The sequence below is a fragment of the Octodon degus genome, unplaced genomic scaffold (assembly GCF_000260255.1).
Source record: "Octodon degus isolate 3935 unplaced genomic scaffold, OctDeg1.0 scaffold00050, whole genome shotgun sequence".
NCBI lineage: Eukaryota > Metazoa > Chordata > Mammalia > Rodentia > Octodontidae > Octodon > Octodon degus.
The window spans coordinates 11,923,254-11,943,178 of record NW_004524626.1 but is presented as its reverse complement, the minus strand read 5'-3'; the positions used below and the strand labels follow the sequence as shown (position 1 = coordinate 11,943,178).

Genomic DNA, 19,925 nt, shown 5'->3' with positions numbered 1-19,925 from the left:
AGTCAACCCCTGCTCTAGAGAGCTTTACCCAAAATTCTCTGCTCAGGGGTGAAGGCTTCCTCCATACAGGCACCAGGGTACTGAGGAAAAAAAGGAATCAAGCTGGGGAATGTACGGTGGAAAAAATCAAGAGGAAGTAGGAATCAGGCTCAGTGGTGCAGCCTTCAGAGGCTGAGGCAGGAGAATCAATATTCAAGCCCAGGTGGGCTACACGTGAGACCCTGCCTCAAAAAATTGAGGGAAAGGAGTGGGTTTTGCACATTCCCACTCCCCACTCCTCCCACTATCACTGTGAGCAGAATGACTCACTCGGTCAGCGCAGACGGTGCAATGACAACACCGACCTCATCAAGGCAGGGACAGGCGAGCTTGCCTGGAGCCCCATGTCTGGATGCAGGGTTGCAGCCAAGCCCAGCCCCTGTCCTACACCATCTTGCCCAGGCAAACAGGACCAGGAGGAAAAGACAGCTCTAGGAAATCGAGGACTTGCCCTTACCCTTTCGTCTCCTTCCCCGTCCATGTCTGTAGGAGTTGCGGGCTTGGCTTGCTTGTCAGTAGCCGCCGATGCCGCTGCTCCCAGAGTCTGGGCTCTGCCAGTGAAATATACAGGCATCAAGGCGGGCCAGGAGGGGCTGGGCTGGGCTGGGTCAGGCGGGTGCCGCCTCGGGCAACCCTGCGGGGCTCACATACCTAAGATCCCTCTCAGGACTCAGAGCAGGTCTTTGAACCTCCACTGCGGGAAGCCCAGGAAGCAAGGTGACTTTAGTTTACCATGTGCAGAAACTATCTGCACGTCCCATGACTGTGTGCACGTGTGCATGCGTGTTGCTGGGAACGGGGCCCAGGACCTCGTGCCTGCTGGCCCTCATCACTGAGCTACCCGCAGCCCCGCACACAGAGGTGGATCAGAAGCTGGGTGCAGGGGTGAATGCCTGCAACCCCAGCTACTGAGGAGGCGGAGGGGACCCCAAGGCCAGTAACTTAGCGAGACTGTCTCAAAAAGAGTAATGAGAAAAACACAGGCACCCACTGAGTGCCCAGAGCTGATGGGAACCCTGCTCACGATGGAGGAAGGTGCAGGTGGCTGGCACGGTGCCGAGAAGCGGCCAAGGAGCATCAGCCGCAGCAGCAACGGTGGGCAGCTGGCCACACACAAGGGGCTAGTGTCCACCTCTCCCTCCACTTGGCCCTGTGTCTGCTCCATACAGCTGGCTTGCACTCTGCCCATCAAGGCAGTGTGCCCCGACACAGGTGACAGCTACGAAGCCCGACTGCTGGGCACAGGACACACTGCTTCACGCCCGAGTCAGGCAGTGCCCTCACAACGGGGTCACTCACAGAACCCCTGGCCATGTCCTCCTCTGCCCTTGGGACTAGGGCTGGAACTCCATGTCCTTGAGCCGAGCTGCGTCCCTGCCCCCACCTCAGTTCTCTATTAGCTTGTGGCAGGATCTCATGAAGTTGTCCAGACTAGACTTGAACTTGTGATCCCTCTTGCCTCAGACTCCCAGGGTGCAGGAATGCAGGTACGTGTCACTGCACCCAGCTCAGCGAGCAGCCTCCGACATACTGCTGACCATTCAGGGCTGACTCCAGCGGGGCTGCGGTGGCTTCAGCGCCCCAGGGCAGCCCAGCTGTCCACGTAGCATGAGCAGAATTAATGCGTGAGCGCTGCTACCAAACACGACCACCCCAGAACACACCTAGTAGCCACCAATGGCACAGGAAGCCCGAAGGGATGCTCGCTGTACTTACCGCTCTCTGGTCTGAGTTCTAAGTCGCCTATCTTCCTAAAGGAAGAAAAGAAAAAAAGACACCAGTTAGTTTTGGTGTTTGGTTCCAATCTTTCTGTGCAACTGCTATTTTTGTTTTTTTGCGGCTCATGCCGCTGAGCTTTCCTCCCTGGCCCTGCAATAGCTGTACAGTAGTAACACACCTGAACCATCCCATAGGCTGGGGGGCGAGGGCAGTCTAACTTTAAGGTAATTGGGGGGATGGTAAGGTAGAGAACAAAGAAATTCTTAGAAGAGACCCTAAAACACTGCCATTTAAGCCAAATGTGATAGCATTAGAGGCTGAGGCAGAAGAATTCAAGTTTTTCCTTGTTTTATGATTCCAAGTCCAAGGACAGCCTGGACACCTTAAACAGCAGCCTAGGCACAGTAACACTCCTGTAACCCCAGCACTTGGCAGGAAGATCACCTCAAATTTGAGGCCTGCCTCAGCTACGTAGCCTAGACCCTGTCTCAAAAAGACAAGGGGAAAAAAAAAATCCCACCAAAGTTAGGAGCGATGCCACATGCCTGCAATCCCAGCACTGGGAGGCCAAGGCCAAGTCCCTACCTGGGCTACACTATTTGATCTTGAAGAAAAAGAAACGCTGGGGAGACAGCTCAGGGACAGGACACCTGGGTGGTCCAGTCTCCAAGATGCCCCAAAAAGGAAGGAAAAGTACTCCCTGCATGGAGATCTATATGGAGACCCCAGGGTTGTGGGGAGGAAGCATGCCACAGACCCCTACCATAGCACTGGGTCCAGCAGGGTGACCACTGGGAGGGCTTAACTGCGCCCTGCTCCTTCCCAGGCCAGGGGCTAGGCTGGGCACCAGGCCACTCCTCCTGAGGCTGGACTGCAGAACATGCCAACACCCAGCAGGGCACGAAGACCCCTTCCAGAGGTCAAGGTGGGGAGGGTCACCGCACAGCAGTCAGCCTCCATGGGCTGAAGGCGTGGAAATCTGCCCTTTAACCAACTCCAGCCAGGCACTCGCTGGCCACTGGAGTTTGTAAGGAGCCTTTGCTTGGTTCTGTGGTACCGGGGATGGAACCCAGGGCCTTCGCATAGAGCTACTTCCCCTGTCCTTTTATTTATTTATTATTTTAAACTGAAATCAAGTCTTGGTAAGTCACTGAGTTGCCAAGGCTGCATTCAAATTTTGAATCTTCCTCCCTCAACATCCCAGTGCTTTTTTCAGACATGCAACATCATGCCTGGCTCAAAAGAAACTTCCAAACAACTTAAGGTTCAACAAAACCAAAACAAGGCCCACATCTGCACCGCTCAGCAGGAGAAACTCCTTGATTTTAGAGGAGCTGCGGGCTGGGGAAGGGCCGGGCCTGCGGGTAAGCGGGCAGCCCGAGGAATGCCAACGCCAACCTCAGCTCTCGCTCATGCTGCTGGGCTCGGGAGCCTGCACCCTGTGTGCCCTGGGCAGGTGCCCTACCAGACGCAGCTCTGTCCCCAGCCAAGAGGGCAGCTTTGTATTGTAGGATTTCAGCACCTGTCTGAAAATCACATCTGCACAGACCATCAGTGACAAAGGCGGAGGGCTGACCAAGTGCTGTGACTACGTGGCAAGGGTCTGGCCACCCCCAGGTCTCATGATCGCCATCATAGCCTTGCAACCCAGCTTCCAAGCATAGCAAAGTGCAGCTGCCGGGCGGGCCAGCCAAGGCCAAGGCATTTCGACTATCTGAGTGTCACATGGCCCTCAATTCTCCAGCCCCTGCCCTCACTCCCACAGCCACGGGGACTCAGATTAGGCCAGAAGAAACCACTGGCGGGGGCAAGGTTTTACTCTTCCATCTCTGTCCTGCTCCGCGTGGGCTCCTGGGGTCTTGCTTTCCGGTTGCGCCACAGAAGGTCCAGCCACTCTGCAGAGCAAAACAGAACATGCCGCACGTGGGGCTTCCGCAGGCCACCCCCACAACGTTCCCAGCCCTAAGCAAGCGTCCCCTCGGGAGCTGTGGGAGACACATGCTCATTTAGCACTGAGTACTCAACTATGACATCTGAACCTAGGTCTGGTAAGAAACAGCAGTCACTCGTGATTCATTTTGCAACGTAGGAGAAGGCCCCCCAAACACAAACTTCATAATGACCCCGAGTTCTCCTCAAACAGCTCTCTGCTTGCCAGGGGAGCTCTTTTTCAAGCTAAACTTTCCAAACTTTCCAAAAGAGTGACTTCCAAAACTGAGATAATACAACGTATACACAACAAGAAAAGGTACAAGTGATCATGCTTACGGCTCTCTGGATGTGATCCTTCGCCTCTTCTCATCCTGTGCAAAGGGAAGGGAGGAAAAAAAGAGTACTAGTTTCAAAGGAAGACCATCAAAAACAGGAGTCAAAAATTTAAGTAAAGGGGCTGGAGAGATGGCTCAGTGGTCTAAAGCACCTACTTAGAACAAGCTTGGCAAAGCATCAGGGACCGCGGTTCAATCCCCCAGCACCACATGCCAGCCAGTCCCGCCCCCTGGTGGGCTGAGCTGGCCACACACACACACACCACTCTCTCTCTCTCTCTCTCTCTCTCTCTCTCTCTCTCTCTGTCTCTCAAATAAAAAAAAATTTAAGTAAATACAGGTAATGCGGTTAAAAATGGGGTGGATGTCTGCGGCAGTGAGCTCTGGCCCAATACCCACAAGTCCCTGGGTTCAATCCTAAGTAATGTAACAACATGGGAGGGGCATCTGGGCACTGGGAAAAGTCATCTGAGAGACGGGAGCTCTGGGTCTGGAGCCCTTGAAGGCAAGGCCAGGAAGCACACGACCTCCGTGGAGACCGCAGAGTGTCAGTCAGCAGTTCTCTAGTAGTGGGCAAAATCCAACTGGAGGTCTGGGATTCATGCCAGGTAGTAATGATGACCGCCTTGCTCATTCCCAGGACACTGTGACACATGAGGTCCCTATGGCTACAAAAAGGTACTTTTGTTGTCGGGGACAGAGTTCAGCGGTATAAGTGCCTGTCTGGCAAGCATAAGGTCCCGAGTTCAATCCCTGGTATATAGAAAGAAATAAAAGATACCTTCATCTATTTAACTTTTTTTGTACCAGGAATTGAACTACCTTGCACTTGCCAGGCAGGCACTGTGCCACTGAGCTAAATCCCCAGCCCCTGTCTGTTCAACTTGAAATGGACAAATATATTGTGGGGATGGGCCCAGGCATGGGGCTCAGTGCCAGCGCACATGCTTAGCATCCTTGAGGCCCTGGGCACCACCCATGGCACCAAAGGCAGATGTAAAAAAAAATGTTCAAGATAAAGGCTACACAAACGCATGCTCGAGGGGCTGGGGCTGAGCTCACTGGCATGGCTCTCCCCCAACATGAGCAAGGCCTGGTTCCATCCTGACCACAGCAGACAGCCATAAAATGTGTGGCACGCCTAAGACTACGTACAACTAAGCCAGGTGTGGCACTGCACACCTGTCACTCCAGCTACTCAGAAGGCTGAAGCAGGAGGATCCCAAATTCAAGCCCAGCCTGGGCAAGTTATGAAGACACTGTCTCAAAATGAATAAAAGGGCTGAGGCTGTAGTTAAGCGCAGAGATCCCCGGTTCAATCCCCAGTACTGCAACAAACAAACACTGTATAGAGCTATTTATGAAAATATAAACAGGCATGCAAACACTACTGGTACCTAAATCAAGCCTTGGAGAGCACAATCCAAGAAGGATGTCACTGTGGGGCAAGCTGGGCCAAGAGTGCACGGGGCTTCGCCACTTCAGCACCTGAAGCCTGCACAGTACAGACATGTACGCCTGGGCCGTGAGTGCAGCACCTGCTCAGCATGCGGGAGCCCTCGGCACAGTCCCCAGCACTAAAATATAAACGCAGGTTCTGCCTCCAGCTGCCTGCAGGAGGTGAGCAGCAACACCAGCCTCTCCCAGGGCCTCTGCACTGCCCAACACTTGTTTTTGGCTTGGCACAGGGGATTGAATCCAGGGCCTTTACACTGAGCTACATCTGCAGGCCCTTTTTTATTTTGTATTTTAACATAAAGACTCAAAACATTGTCCAGGCTAGGCTCAAAGTTGTCACCCTGCTGCCTCGGCTGCTCTGTGGGCTTCCACCATCCTGGGAGTTGATTCTGTAAATAGCTCACATTCCCCGTGTGTGCATACTGTCCCTGTTTCTTACACTGTATACACACACACACTCACACACACACACACACACACACACACACAACCAGTTTTCTCTGGAGAGCCCACTGACTGGGTTTGCGCTTAGCAGCGTGAAGTTCAGGCAACCCCCAGCACATGCACCAAAGCACAAGTGGGGCAGCCTAGACCCCGCCAGCCTCACCTGGTCTTTCTCTTCTTCAGTCACAGATTCTTCCAACTTGGGACTTTCAGAGTCTTCCTCGGGTTTCCGTTTGGCAGGGCTGTCACACACACAATGAAGTGACCATGAGTTCAGAGACCTGGCCTTGGGGGCCCTGGGTGACTTATACTCCTTCCCAGAGTACCTCCAGGCCCGATTCAGGGCATGGACACCTTCTTCCCTCTTAGGAGTGGTCCTTACTCCCAGGACATTCTAAGAGGCTTCAGTTTAACCTTTCTTTAAATGACAGGTAAAGAACATGGCCTCTTTATAAGCATTAAGCCACAGGTCCAGTCACTCAACCATGGCTATGAATGTCACAAAGGGAAGAAACATTACACACCTGTCAGACACAGCACCATCTACTAAGACAATCTCAAAAATAAAAAGCTGGGGACCAGGTACATAGTTCAGTGGTCTAAGCACCTGCCTGGCAAGTGCAAGGACCCAGGTTTGATCCCTGGTACCATATGCCACACTGGCACCCTGCCAACACAGCCACCGAAACAAGGCGTGGTGGCACACACCTCTACTCCCAGCACCGGGGAGGCTGAGACAGGAGGATCACCGAGTCTGAGCTGCACAGCAGGACCCTATACCAAATAAATTATTAAAAATAAAAAGCTACTAAGACATAAAGCTGGCCATGTTTGCTTGCACTCCAGTCATCCTGGCACCCAATGCCTGGCAGGAGGAGGCAGCAGGAATGCTTTTAGCCCGCCTGAGCCAACAGCAAGCTCAAAGTCAGCCTGAACTACATAGCAAGACCCAATCTCAAAAAGAAAAAAGCTGGGGCTCAGGTGCAGCTCAGTGGCCCAGTACCCGCCTCCCATGCATGAGGCCTTGGGTTCTACCCCAGCACCGACAAAACAAGGCCTCCAGAAAAGGCATGAAGACAGCCTTCATTAGGTCTTGGTTTTGTGGCTGAGGCGGTGCGTCTGCAATTCATTTCAAAATAATCCAGCTGGAGGTAGAGGGGGGTAAAACACTGAATTGATGACTGGACGAGAATGATGAGTGGGGATTCACTCTACCTGTGTTTATTCTGCTACACTGCATGCATATTTACTTGAAGTTTCCGTAAGAATAAAAATAGTGAAGGTCTTCAGAAATGCTACTCATGAATGTCTAGCAACCAAAAACCCCAAAGGAAGTTCTGCAGAGCCAGCATGGTGGCACACGCCTGCACAGCCAGCACTTGGAGAGGCTGAGGCAGAAGGAGCCCAGTTTAAGTCCAGCCTGGACAACTTAGCAAGCTCTTGTCTCAACATAAAAAAATAAAAAGGGTTAGGAATGCAGTTCAGTGCAAAGACGTTAGGTTCAAATCCCAGTACCAGAAATGCATGCACACAAGACACGCTCTGCAGAGCCTGGCTGCCGAAGCGCTCCCTACAAACTCCTTCCGTCATCAACAAACTACTTGGCCTACAGAAAAAGCCGCAGCCCATGCCCCACATACTGACCCCTTTGCAAAATGAGATGTGATGGTTGTCTGCCTGGTCGTTCTCCTTGTCACCTTGGGGCTACTTGACGTTCCAGCTGTTTAAAAAACAAAAGAAGGGACTGGGGAGATGGCTCAGTAGAATAAGTGATTGCCTGGCAAGTGCAAGGGCCTGAGTTCAATCCCCGGTTCTCGCCCCCTCCCCCAAAAAAGGCGGCCACTATGAACAGAGAGGTCCGCAGCACAACGCACTTTAACTCCCTGTGCTGGGTATCCTTCAGTGACAACACCTGATAAAACACCTGATACAAACTGTGGCCGAGTATCATAGGCCCAGTAAAAGAGCAAAAGCTAAGATTCAAAATATGAGCCAGGTGTAAGGATGCACACTTGTAATCTCAGCACTCTGGGAGGCTGAGGCAGGAGGATCACAATTTTTAGCCCATTCTGGGAAATTTAGCAAGAAAGGAAAGAATAAAATAAGGGCTGGGGATGTAGCCCAGTAGAAAGGCCCTAGTTTCAATCCCCAGCACCAGAACAATACATATCAAAGGACAGCTTCCAGCGAGTGTGTATTCCTTTCAGACCACCCACTCCCCTCACTGTGAAAGATCCACCTGGAATCATCAGTGCAACTGAGCTACTTAGGAGCAACCCAGCGACTAGAGCTGGAGCTCAGCAGAAAAGCATGCACTAGGATGCTGAAGCCCTCCTCGTCCCCAGCACTACACACACAGAAGCCAGGAGCCACTGCCCAGGGTCCCACCCAGTCAGAGCCTGACTGTCCCCTCCCTGTGCCGAGGTCTCAAGGGAGGCTGGAGAGGAGTTGAGTTCCTTACGCTGGGCCTCGCCATCGGACTTGCTTCTCCGAGGCGCCCGAGGCTTGGGGCTGGTGCTTGGGGGGCTGCGAGGCTCTGCCATTCGCGCTCTCCGGGCTGCACTGCTGGCCTGGCTCCCGTTCTCTAGGCAGCCGTTCGCTTCTCGATTGAAAGCGTGAGCTCCGTTCTCCAAGGACAAATCTTTATTTAAAAGGGATTTGACTTTAGCCAGGTAGCCCTCCTACAGCAGGAAAGGATAATTTGAGTAGCAGTGAATGGAAACCAGTGGTAAGAACAAGGGAACATGCGTCCCCTCACAATCGTCAGGCAGCGGGAGGCAGGGCTCCTGCCTCCCTGGCCACAGAAGTCATGGGGGCGGATGGCCTTCTGGGAGCCAGGAGCCTGAGCGCTACTCACCTCAGATAGCTCCTCCTTATGTAACTTGCTTTCCAAATCACACAGCTGATTCTTGATTTCCGTTTGCAGAAATTCATGCAAGAGATTTAGTTTCTCCTTCACGCACTCCTGAGGGCAAGGACATGGGTTAGCGGGCCCGGGCTGGGGGGTGGCATTATTATGGGACTAGCGACGCAAGGGTAACCAAGCTGCCTGTTCTCACTGCGGTGACCAGATGCCCCAGTACCATCTCCGCCAGAAAGCGGGGACAGTTGGCCCCCTCTGTCCTCGGTTCTGCGTCTGTAGATTCAACCTTCCTCAGATTGGAAAATGTGTAAACACATCTGTGGGGACAGGAATGGCTGTCTTTTCCCCCTGTACAACGAAGCACGAAAACTGCTCCAACAGCACTGACTGTCTGGTGAGTCACCTCAGAGATGATTTAAAGTCTGCAGGAGGAGCCAGGCAGTGGTGCCCACCCGTGACCCTAGTGCATGGACTGCATGTTTGGAGCCAGCCTGGGCTACACAGAGAGGCCAAGGCCAGCCTGGACCACACAAGACCCTCTGGGAGTTTGACACAGGCGCGAGCAACACGAGAACATTTAAAAATAATGTTGTTTAAAGTGCTATAAAAATACAGCGGAGCTTACCTTTTCTGTCAAACTGTTTCGTTCCAAGTCTTTGAGCCTAAAAGAAGGAAATGGGAAATAACTCATTAAGCAACTTCCTTTATCTCCAAGAATGAATGCTTCCACTTTTAGAATTTTGGAAGTTTAACATGAGTGTCAAGAAGAAAATAGTCCTTTCTCACCCCACCCCAAAACGTCCAACATGCCTTCTGGCGATGCCTACACAGACATATGCCATTTGTGACCTGAACGAGACCCGTCCTGAGGTCAGGCTTTTGGTGACAGATAATGCAAGAGCTTCACAATGCAACAGGTATTATTTTCAAAAGAACCCAGAAAGGGGGAGCAAGCGACACAGTTGGGGTCATCCTGAAAGCTGGATGACCTGCAGCTATAATTCGCCAGCTGTGTCTGGCAAGAGGCCTTACAACGAGATGCCACAGGCCAGGCATAGTGCTGCCTACACTTATAATCCCAGCTGAAAGATTGAAGCAAGAGGCCCAAAAGTTCACACCCAGCACGGGCAACTCAGCAATTTAAAAAGGGCCAGATGCAGCTCTGTGAAGACCCGGAGTTCAATCCTCAGCACCACAAAATAATCCAATGACAGGGTGCCACAGTGTGGCTAGTGTCAGAACAGCAGGCCAAGGCCACGCAACTGAGGGACAGCCAGCAGCTGTTCCAGAGGACGAAGGGGGGTGGCAGTGTCTTAATGAGAAGCCAACAAAATGAGGGAACAGAGGCAGCTGCGGTGAGGGATGAGGGGGCCTCGCTCAGGGATGGGGGAAGCAGGAGTTGAGGGCGCCTGCCGAGGTGCTTGGTCTCCTGAACGGCCGAGCCTAACCAGAACGTCTGTACCAAATGGCTTAGAACTGCAGAACTGCCCTCTGTTGGCCTGAAAAATCATGGCCTGGGATGATTACTGGAGATGAGCGGTTTGATTTCCGGGAGGACACGGAAAAATCTAACAGGAGCAGGAAGTGAAGACACCAGGGAGAGAGGGCTGTGGTCCCCAGCCTGGGCAGAACAGGTCCAACCAGCCAGGTCGGTGTCCCTCATGGTTGGGAGGAGGGCGCCCTAGGTGGTGACCAAGCAGGCCCCTACCATCTCTGGATCTCACACCCATAGCGCCAAAGATCCAGTGCTCAGCTATCACCAGCCCAGGGCCACTGCAGGGCAACATGGCTGCTCCTGGTGCACCTGGAGCCTGTGTCCTGCTCCTGGCGCCACCCACACCTGCTCACACCTACTGTGTGCCAGGCCGTGTCCAGGCCACAAGCAGGTAGCTAGACACAGGCACCACTGCGCAGGGGTCTCTCGGCTAGCCGGGTGCTCAGGAAAGGACTTTGTGCAGAAAGATGCCTTCCACTCCAGGCACAATGGTCACAAACTGTTACACAGACGGCACCACTCAGAGCCCAGCAACCCTGGGATCAGGGCTCCCAGGAGCCAGGCTCAGTGTACAACTCAGAGAGCGAGCCTTGCCTGGCACACGTAAGGTTCTGGGTTCCAAATCAGCACCACAAAAAAAAAAAACTAAACTCAACTAAAAACAAAGCTTGCATGTAGCCACCTTACAGTTGGAAGAAACACGAACCACTGCACATCCGGGCACCTCCTCCAAGGCACATAGGCCATGCCAGCAGCACATCTACTGCTTGGCGGCTTTGTTTTAGTCGCTTCCTGCAGTGCTGGGCCGGGACACACAGCATGGCCCACTCAAAGCTGCAAGTCCTCTACCTCTGAGGCACATGTCCAGCCCTGGTTATTCTGCCCTATTTCATGTTTGTTTTCCAAGGTACTAGGGACTGAACCCAGGACCTTTCATTCAAATGCTCTACCACTGACCTACATCCCCAACTTTTTTTTTTAATGAGACAGGGTTGGGTCTTGCTACATAGATCAGGCTGGCCTTAAACTCACAACAAGACTCCTGCCTTAGCCTCCCAAGTACTAGGATCACAGGTGTGTACCACCACACCCAGCTTATTTTTAGGGTCTTGCTTTTTTTTTTTTTTTTAGTATCGGGGATGGAACTTAGGACCTTGCGCTTGCCAGGCAAGTACTTACGCCACTGAGCTATCTCCGTGGCCCTTATTCACTTTGAAGCATTATCTCACTAAATTGTCCAGGCCAGCATGGAACTTGTGATCCTCTGCCTGTAGAGGAGCTGGGATTGCAAGAATGTGCTATCAGACCCGCATATCATTCTGTCCTTAGAACAGTGGTCAGGCAGTCTCCAACGGAACCAGTCAGGCCCTGCCTGCACCTCGTGGCCGCCCCGGGCATTATGAACGAGACTCCACTGGCCTAGCAATGGCAAATGCAGGTACAGAGTGTCCATCCAGGGGCATGGGACAGATCTGTGGGTCTAAATCCCTTCAGCCTTCCCGTGCAGCCTAACAGCCAAGCAAGAAGCAGAGGGCACTCCATAGGGCGAGATGCCTGAAGGCTGCAATTACCCTGCCTGGCCCTGAGGAGCTAGCGGGAAGCAGCTTCACAGTTCTTGCCTGTGCCCAGGGGAACTTAGGATGCCGCCTTGGGCTGCGGAGATAGCTCAGCGGTATAAGCGCCTCTCTGGCAAGCTCATGGTCCAGAGTTTGAGCCCTGGTACTGCAAAAGAAATTAAAAAGTCCATCTCATGACACCACTTAATGCCACTCAAGAGCATATCCAGCACAACCTGTGGGACGCGGCATGGTGGCTTCTAAGCTACTTAGGAGGCTGAAGCAAGAGTACCATGAGGCAGAGGCCAGCTTGGGCAAGGTAGTGAGACTCTCTCAAAAATCTGAATGGGGGCTGCGGATGGAGCCCGATGACAGAGTGCTTACGCAGTATGCGCGAGGCCCTAAATTTGATCTCCCCTGTCGTGGGGCAGGGTGTTCTGTGTGGCTCCAGGGCACAGCAATCCTGGGCTCCATCCCCAGGACTTGGGGCTGGAGGGGACAACCTTGGCTCCACATGCCTGCTCCCATGATTCACTCCTAGCTGCTTCCCTCACAGATTAGTCACGTCGGGAGCTAGGATATATATAACCATGGCAGAGAAGGCAAGCTGGGCAAAATCAGAGTGCTTCCATGGAGAAAGGGTGGCCACCGCACCAGGAGGGCCAAGCCGGGGCGGTTCACAGCTGGCCAGAGGGAGCCCGAAAACCAGGCATACCCTCACCCAGCAGGAGGGGAATGCCCTGAGCAGGAGGCCAGGGACATCAGGCTGAACTGTACAGCATTTGTTCCACAATCAACAAACTGGGAAAGAGGTCCTGGGGGAGGTGGAGGCCAGTGTACCAGTCATGCCTCAGGAAAATTCACAGGGCTGGCGGGGTGCGCATAGGATATGGATGAGACAGGGACAGGCGGGATTACAAAACAGTAAGTGACTCGAACATCCCCAAACCAGAAATGCTAGTCTGAAATATGGTTTGGCAACAGAGCCGGCCACACGGATACCCAAGGTTATGCTAGCCCTGCCCTTCTGCATTTTCTTTCCTGCAGTGCTGGGGATGGAAGCCAGGGCTTTGGCCTGCTCTGCCGGCACTCACCACTAGGCCACACTCCAGCTCCTATCTCCGCTTCTGCCAAGGGGGCGGGACTAGTCATGGCCCAGAGTGAGCAGGACAACAGCCCCCCAGGATGCCCTGGCGCCAAACCCTGCCCCAAGCCATGAGTGTTACTTCAGGTAGCAAAAGTGACTGCGGACGTGACTGAAATTAGAGCCCTAGGATGAAGGGATCTAATCTAATCACTCTGGTGAGAACAAAGAGCCCTCCATCTGCATTTCAAAAGCCTTGCGGGTGCCTTCGCTGCCGCACCCGTCTTCAGAAGGCTGAGGCAGAAGGCTAACTGCCTGGGCTGCACAGAAAGTTTAAAGCCAGTCTGAATGATATGGTGAGACCATATCTCAAAAGAACAAAACAAAAAAGAAGTGCAGCAGCCCTTGGAGAAGATGTGACACTGAAGACTCACCTGAGGAACTGGCTCTGAGACCGGTGGAAGGGCCCAGGGCCAAGGAATGAGCCAGTGCTCACAAGGGGAAAGGTCCTCAGCGGGGAGCAGGCAAGATATGCAGGCCTGAGTTTCCCCCGACCACAACAAACCAAACCCCACATGAACAGGAAACACTGACCCCCAAAGCCCCCAGAAAGGGCTGGGGAGATAGCTCAATGGCATAAGCCTCTGCCTGGCAAGCACAGAGTCCTGAGTTTTATCCCCAGTACCCCAAAATAAATTAATTTAGGCCAGAAAAATAGCTCAGTAGAATAAGCACTTGCTTGGCAAGCGTAGGGTTCCGAGTTCAATCCCTGGCACCGTCCCCCCGCCAAAAAAAAAAAGCCCCAGAAAGAAATGCAGCCGTCATTTTTGGTTTTTGGTGGAGGGGTTTAAAAACAAGGTCTCACTATATAGCCCAAACTGGCCTCAAACTCACAGCAACCTTCCTGCCTCAGCCTCCTGGGCGCTGGGATCACTAGTGTGTGCCACCACATCCAGCTCAACCCAGGCTTTCTGATCTGGTTAGATGCACATCAATGTCTGATGTGCAGAACTGTGAGATAATAAATGTAGGTTTGGGCCAGGTAGAACTCAGTGGTAAAGCACATGCCTAGCAAGCATGAGGCCTTGGATTCCTTCCCCAGCACTACTTTTTTAAAAAGACATTGTTTGATTTAATCTACTCAACTGGTATGATCTGGCAACAAGTTAAAACTAAGCACCAGAAATTCCAGATTTTTCAGCCAGGGATGGAGGCGCCTGCCTGTAATCCCAGGACTGTGGAAGGCTGAGGCAGGTGACCACAAGTTGGAGCCCAGGAATCTCCACCACTACAATCAAACCACAGAGGGACAGAGCTGGAAAAAGAGAAGTCAGTTTCGCCCCGTTCAGTATCTGTTCCATAGGTCATGCCACTGATGTTAAGGCTTCCGAGAACGGAGACCGCGCTTAATCTAATCGCTGAATGACAAGTGGATAAGAAAGCTGCAAATAATTATAAAGGCCAATCAGTTGCGCAAACATTGCCCACTAGAATCAGCGCATAAATCCTGACTTCCTCACAGTGGAAAGGGTGGTAGCAACAATAGTCTATCAGAAGAGTCCCCATCAGCAGGGCCCATGACGAAGGCAAATAATACATTCCCCACCAGTCCCTGAAGCATAGCAGCAGCAGCAGCAGCAAGCAGGGCGCATCAAGAACCTAGTACCCTTTAGGCTGGGCATGGAGCTCAGGCGTAGCACTGCGCTCAGCACCACAAAAGAAATAAAGTTCTAAAAAAAGACCCAGACATCCTTGCTGGAAGAACCCAGCTGTTTTCCCGAGGGCACGTTTAAGAATGAATGGAGGACCAGGGATATAGCTGAATGGCACAAGTGCCCACGTGGCAAGCACAAGGTCCCGAGTTTGATTCCTGCCCCCCCCCCCAAGGCAAGCAATATAGCTCAGTGCTAAGATCCTCCATTCAATCAGAAGGTAATATTACAAAGAAAAATGGGCAGTAGGCAGGGTGGGGAGGAGCACGTGGCTCCCAGGCTCCACAGGTTGCTCCGCACGGCCCGGACCCTGAGAACCTGAAAGCCTTGAGCTGCTACGAAGAGCTCAAGAGTAACGCGGGACTCAGCGAGGCAGAGAGGACACAGGCCCTGCTGCCCAGGTGTGCAGCAGGGCAGCCAGCGCTCCAGGTCTTGGTCTACGGCCTTCAAAGTGTCTGCTTTGCAAAAGTAGCCCCAAGTGGCAGCAGAAAGCAAGCAGGAGACTGTTTCTGCTGCGCAAATGCTGCTGCCTGAACAGAGTAAGAAAATCAAGCAGAAAATTACAACTTATCCCAAAAGACAATCTTGAAAAGCTTATTATGTTATACTGTATTTCAAAAAAGTAAGTTAAAAGTTATAGGAATCCAAATGCCAAAAGAAATTTTCTAGGGCTGGGGAGATAGCTCGGCAATCTAAGCGCCTGCCTGGCAAGCACAAGGCTTGGGTCTGATCCCTAGTGTAGCATGCTGTGTCGGCCCCGTGCCACGTCGGGCCAGGCGGGGCCATGCCTCGCTGAGCCAAGCCAAGCCAAGCCAGCCACCGAAACCAGGTATGGTGGAGCACACCTGTAATTCCAGTTCTGGGGAGGCTGAGACAGGAGGATCACTATGTGTCTACGGAGTGAGACCCTGTACCAAATAAATAAAAGAAAAATAAATATTTTTCTACTGATATCCTTGCTGGAAGAACCCAGCTGTTTTCCTGAGGGCCAGGGATATAGCTGAACGGCACAAGGGCCCATATGGCAAGCACAAGGTCCCGAGTTTGATTTCTGCCCCCCCCCCGAAAAAGGCTAGTGATATAACTCAGTGCTAAGATCCTCCATCCACTCAATCCAAAGGTAATACTAAAAGGAAAGAAAAATGGGCAGTTGGCAGCATGGGGAGGAGCACGTGGCTCCCGGGCCCGCGAGTTACTCCGCAAGGTCCCGGGACCCAGAGAACCTGAAAGCCTTAAGCTGCTACGAAGAGCTCAAGAGGAACGCGGGGAATGCCGGACTCAGAGAGGCAGCGGGACTCAGGCCCTGCTGCCCGGGTATGCAGCAGGTGGCCAGCACTCCAGGTCTTTGTCTGCGGCTTGGATCGTTATACAGCTAATGGAGCCGGAAGGGTTCGGAAGATAGCTCAACGGCGTAAGCTAGGCAAGCGCAAGGTCCGGAGTTCAATCTCCGGTACCTCATGCCATGCTGGCCCTGAAATCAGGCATGGTGGCGCACGCTTGTAATCCCAGAGCTGGGGAGGCTGAGACAGGAGAATCACTGGGAGTACTAACTGCATAGAGAGACCCTACATAAAAAAACGAATATATATAAAAAACTAAAAGCTTAAAAAAGGACTTGAACCAATTGTGGCGATAGACACCTGATCCCAGCACTCGAGAGGTAGAGGCAGGAGGACTTCCAGGAGTTTGAGGCCAGCCTTAGCTACATAGTGAGTTCCAGGCCAGCCTGAACTATTAGTGCAAGACCCCGTTTCAAAAAAAAAAAAAAAACCAAACAAGCAGAAAGAGTAGCACAGAACACTTACCTATCTTCCAAGGCGCAACTGCAAGGCCCAACTACGCGGAGCCTAATAGTCCTGTCCTGGGGGGAGGGGCGAATTGAACGCCCCTCCCCGCAAGTGGACCACGTGAGCAAGCCCATAGAAGAAAAATGACCAGAGCAGGTCACCAAATCCGGTTGAAACTGCCCAATACTGGTCAAGGTTCAGGTGACTAATGTACAGCTCATGTGGAACAAGTTTTTAGGAATCAACTGGTGCCTTTCAGGAATGAGATTCCAGGGCCAGTCTCCCTGCCAAGCTTTATGTCCAGGAGTCGTAGACTCTCCAACTGTTATACTGGCCTACCACTGGCCGCCATGTCCTGCCCTGCTCTTCCTTGTGGCCATAGCTAGTTCTCTAAACTGGCACGGTGTCTTGTGTAGCGGAGGAATCCTAGGCACTGCAACTGTGGGAAGGACAGTGCCCATGCATGATGCCCTGGCCCCAGCCCTGCGATGCACTGGAGAACTCTTTGCAAAGCATGATGGCACACACCTGTAATCCTAGCACTTGGAAAGCCGAGTAAAATTTCCTATAAGTTCAAGGCCAGCCCCAACTATACAGAGAAACCTTGTCTCAAAAAAACCCACAATAAGCCAGGCGTGATAGCGTACATGTGTGATCCCAGGACTCAGCAGAAGCAGATCTACAGGAGTTAGATCTACAGGAGTTAGACCTACAGATCTTCTGATTTATGAGGCTCTACAGGAGTCAGAGACCAGCCTGAGCCATAGAGACCCCCTCTCAAAAAACAAAAGCAAAAGAGCTCCTGGCAGCATAGAGCTCCCCAGGGGCCAAGGACCGTGCAGTCCCCGGGGATCATAGGGATCCCAAGGGAGATAAGGCTTGCCAACTTGTCACCCGTACCCATGCCCGCAAGAGTGACATCTATTTCTGGAGATCACTATCGGGATGAACAACTCTGGGGAGGCCACGGAGACCTCAGGAACGCCCCCCGGGGCCCGAGCCCGGTACCGGAAGTGTAGGACGGAGTCCCAGGGCTGAGGGTCCGGTCTGGAGGCCGCGACTGCCCACTTCCTGCGCGCCCAGGAAAGAGAAGGGGAGCCCCCACCCTCGGGACGAACCCAAAGCCTATTGTACATTGGGGTCCAAAAAGATCCTTCACCCCAAGTTTCTAGTCACCAGGGTGCCGAGAGGGGCCTCAGCCCATTTTGGCGCCAAACGGCCAAGGGAGCGCGGCCGGAAGGAAGCACCTCCCTGCCCGCGCCAACCGCCACCTCCAAGCGCCGCGCCGCCACCCGGCGCATGCGCGCCCGGCTGTCAGCAGCGGCCACGGGCCACCCAGAGGGGGAGCAACCCCCCACCCCGGCGTCTTGCCGCGATCCCCCACTTCACCGAGCTGACGATGCCCGCAACCCCACTGCGTGACACCTACCGCTTGCGGACATCGTCGGGCAGCGAGATGGCCGGAGTGGCCAGCGCGGGCACTCGGGCTGGGGCGGTGCGGGCCGGCATCCCAAAGGCTTCGGCAGACACTGCTGCAGCACCGAACACCCCGGCTTTTCGCGCGGAAACCAACTGGGAGGGGCAGCCAGTGGAGGCAGCCCGTACCACCCTGGCCCAAGCACAGGGGAAAGCCAGACGTAACACGTACGGAGAGGCCGTACCATGTGTGGGCAGTCAGCGGAGCTGGCCGTGTGCAGCGAGCGCGCATGCGTACGGTGGGCGCGCACCCCCTCCACGGGCAGAGCAGTGAGCTAGTCCAAGCGCCACCTCTGCCCGCTGTTTTCTGCTTAGCTTAGGGGGTGGGGCGCTGCGCCAGAGCGCTAGAAGCGTTCATTCATTCTCTGGGTATGCAAGAAGATATAGCAGTGAGCACCCCAGGGGTTGCAACCAGTGAGCGCTCCAGTTAAAGCCCTCTGCTCGAGCCGGACACCTAACCATCTACTGGCTAGACAACCTTAAACAGGCCATTTGGATTTAGCAGGGCTCAGAGCAACTACTCCGGAAAATCTTCAGGACGATTTGTGCCAAGCACGGGATTTTTAGCTAGCGCCATTCATTTCATAATACAGGGAGGCTGGGAGTCATACGTGCTGGTGCATACCTGTAAACCCAGCACTTGGGAGGCCGAGGCAGGAATATAACGGAGTTCTAGGCTAGCTTGAACAACATAGGGGTGTCCTATCAATAAATGAAAAGACAGTATTAAAAGGAAAAGAGGCCAGGCGCCGTAGCGCAAGCCTATATTTCCAGCGATGGTGAGGCTGAGGCACGAGGATCCCAAATTTGGGTCCAGCCCGGACAATTTAGCAATTCGGAGAGACCCAAACTAAAAAGTTAAAAAAGGGCTGAAGATAGAGCCCCATGCAAAGGCTCTGGTTCAGTGCCTAGTACTGTGTCTGTGTACGCGCGTGTGAATAAACAATATATGCGAAAAATACGAAGAAAATGGAACACTGTGCACTGTTGGTAGTTGTAAAATGCTGTAGGCAGTGGGGGAAAATCAGTAGGGAGGTTCCTACAACAAGTAAGAATACAATCATGTGATTGAACAGCCACATTTGTGCAAATGTAGATATATTGAGAAGAATTGAAAACAGAATCTTTTTTTTTTTTTTTTTTTTGCTTTTGTTTTTTGAGGCTGGGTCTCACTATTATAGCCCAAGTTGACCTCCACCTCATGGCAGTTCTACCTCACGCTGTACAGCACTGGGATGACAGGCATGGGCATGCACCACCACCACCACCTGGTCCCCATTTGGAAGTTTCTGACAGCTGGTGCAGATGGCACAGAATGAAAACCCCAACTCTTGGGGGCTGAGGCAGGAAGATCAAGCCCAGCTGGATAACTTAGTGACTTAGCCAGACCCATCTCAGAGGTTAGGGAGATAGCTCAGTGGTCTAAGTGCCTGCCTGGCAAGCTCAGGACCCAGGTTCAATCCCTGGTACCACATTCTGTGCTGACTGTCTTGGCCACCAAAACCAGGCATGGTGGCCCATGCCTCTAACCCCAGCACTAGGAAGGCTGAGACAGAGGATCACTATGAGTCCCAGCTGTGTAGGGACACCCTGTACCAAATACATTTTTTTAAAACACCCTATCTCAAAATGAGTTACAAAAGGGCTGGGGATGTAGCTCAGTTGAGAGGCCCTTGGTGCACCAGTCCCCAGAACTGCAACAAAAAAGGCCGAGCTGAGTCACCATACGGATATTCCAGAAATTGTCATAGGGCCCAAAGAGGCTCTAGGCTGTCCGTCACCAGAGCCACAGCAAAGAAAGGTTCAACAGGGACACTTTATCACTCCGATCCAAGGAAACCTTGCAGCTCCAGGCACTTGCCTGGGCTGGCAGTGGAATTCAGGGAATGCAAACCTTCTGGAGCATGCAGGCTGCCCACCCCTCCATGGTGTCCTTCAGAAACCAGTGTCCCTCAAGGGCCACCCCTCTGGGTCACAGCTCCCTCACCTTCTCCTGGACACCTCTCCACGGGCCCCATCAGAGCC

The 19,925-nt window shown here is 53.0% G+C and overlaps 1 protein-coding gene across 3 annotated transcripts in view; it reads right to left on the bottom strand.

The window, feature by feature from the left end:
- Dnmt1 (DNA methyltransferase 1) overlaps positions 1–18,051 on the bottom strand; it is a 39,556-nt gene extending 21,505 nt beyond the window's left edge. Inside the window, exons 1-10 of one of the 3 annotated variants that reach the window (XM_023717129.1) lie at positions 17,854–18,051; positions 9,416–9,452; positions 8,785–8,892; positions 8,389–8,608; positions 7,572–7,647; positions 6,091–6,169; positions 4,027–4,061; positions 3,578–3,653; positions 1,756–1,790; positions 497–590 (exon numbers count right to left, since the gene is read on the bottom strand). In XM_023717129.1, coding sequence (XP_023572897.1) covers positions 497–590; positions 1,756–1,790; positions 3,578–3,653; positions 4,027–4,061; positions 6,091–6,169; positions 7,572–7,647; positions 8,389–8,608; positions 8,785–8,892; positions 9,416–9,452; positions 17,854–17,933 — 840 coding nt within the window. In that variant the 5' untranslated portion in view covers positions 17,934–18,051. Of the gene's footprint in view, positions 1–496; positions 591–1,755; positions 1,791–3,577; positions 3,654–4,026; positions 4,062–6,090; positions 6,170–7,571; positions 7,648–8,388; positions 8,609–8,784; positions 8,893–9,415; positions 9,453–16,442; positions 16,519–17,853 lie in introns of those variants that run through there. The other 2 variants (XM_023717128.1, XM_023717130.1) reach the window with 2 other exon arrangements.
- Positions 18,052–19,925: the final 1,874 nt, after the last annotated feature.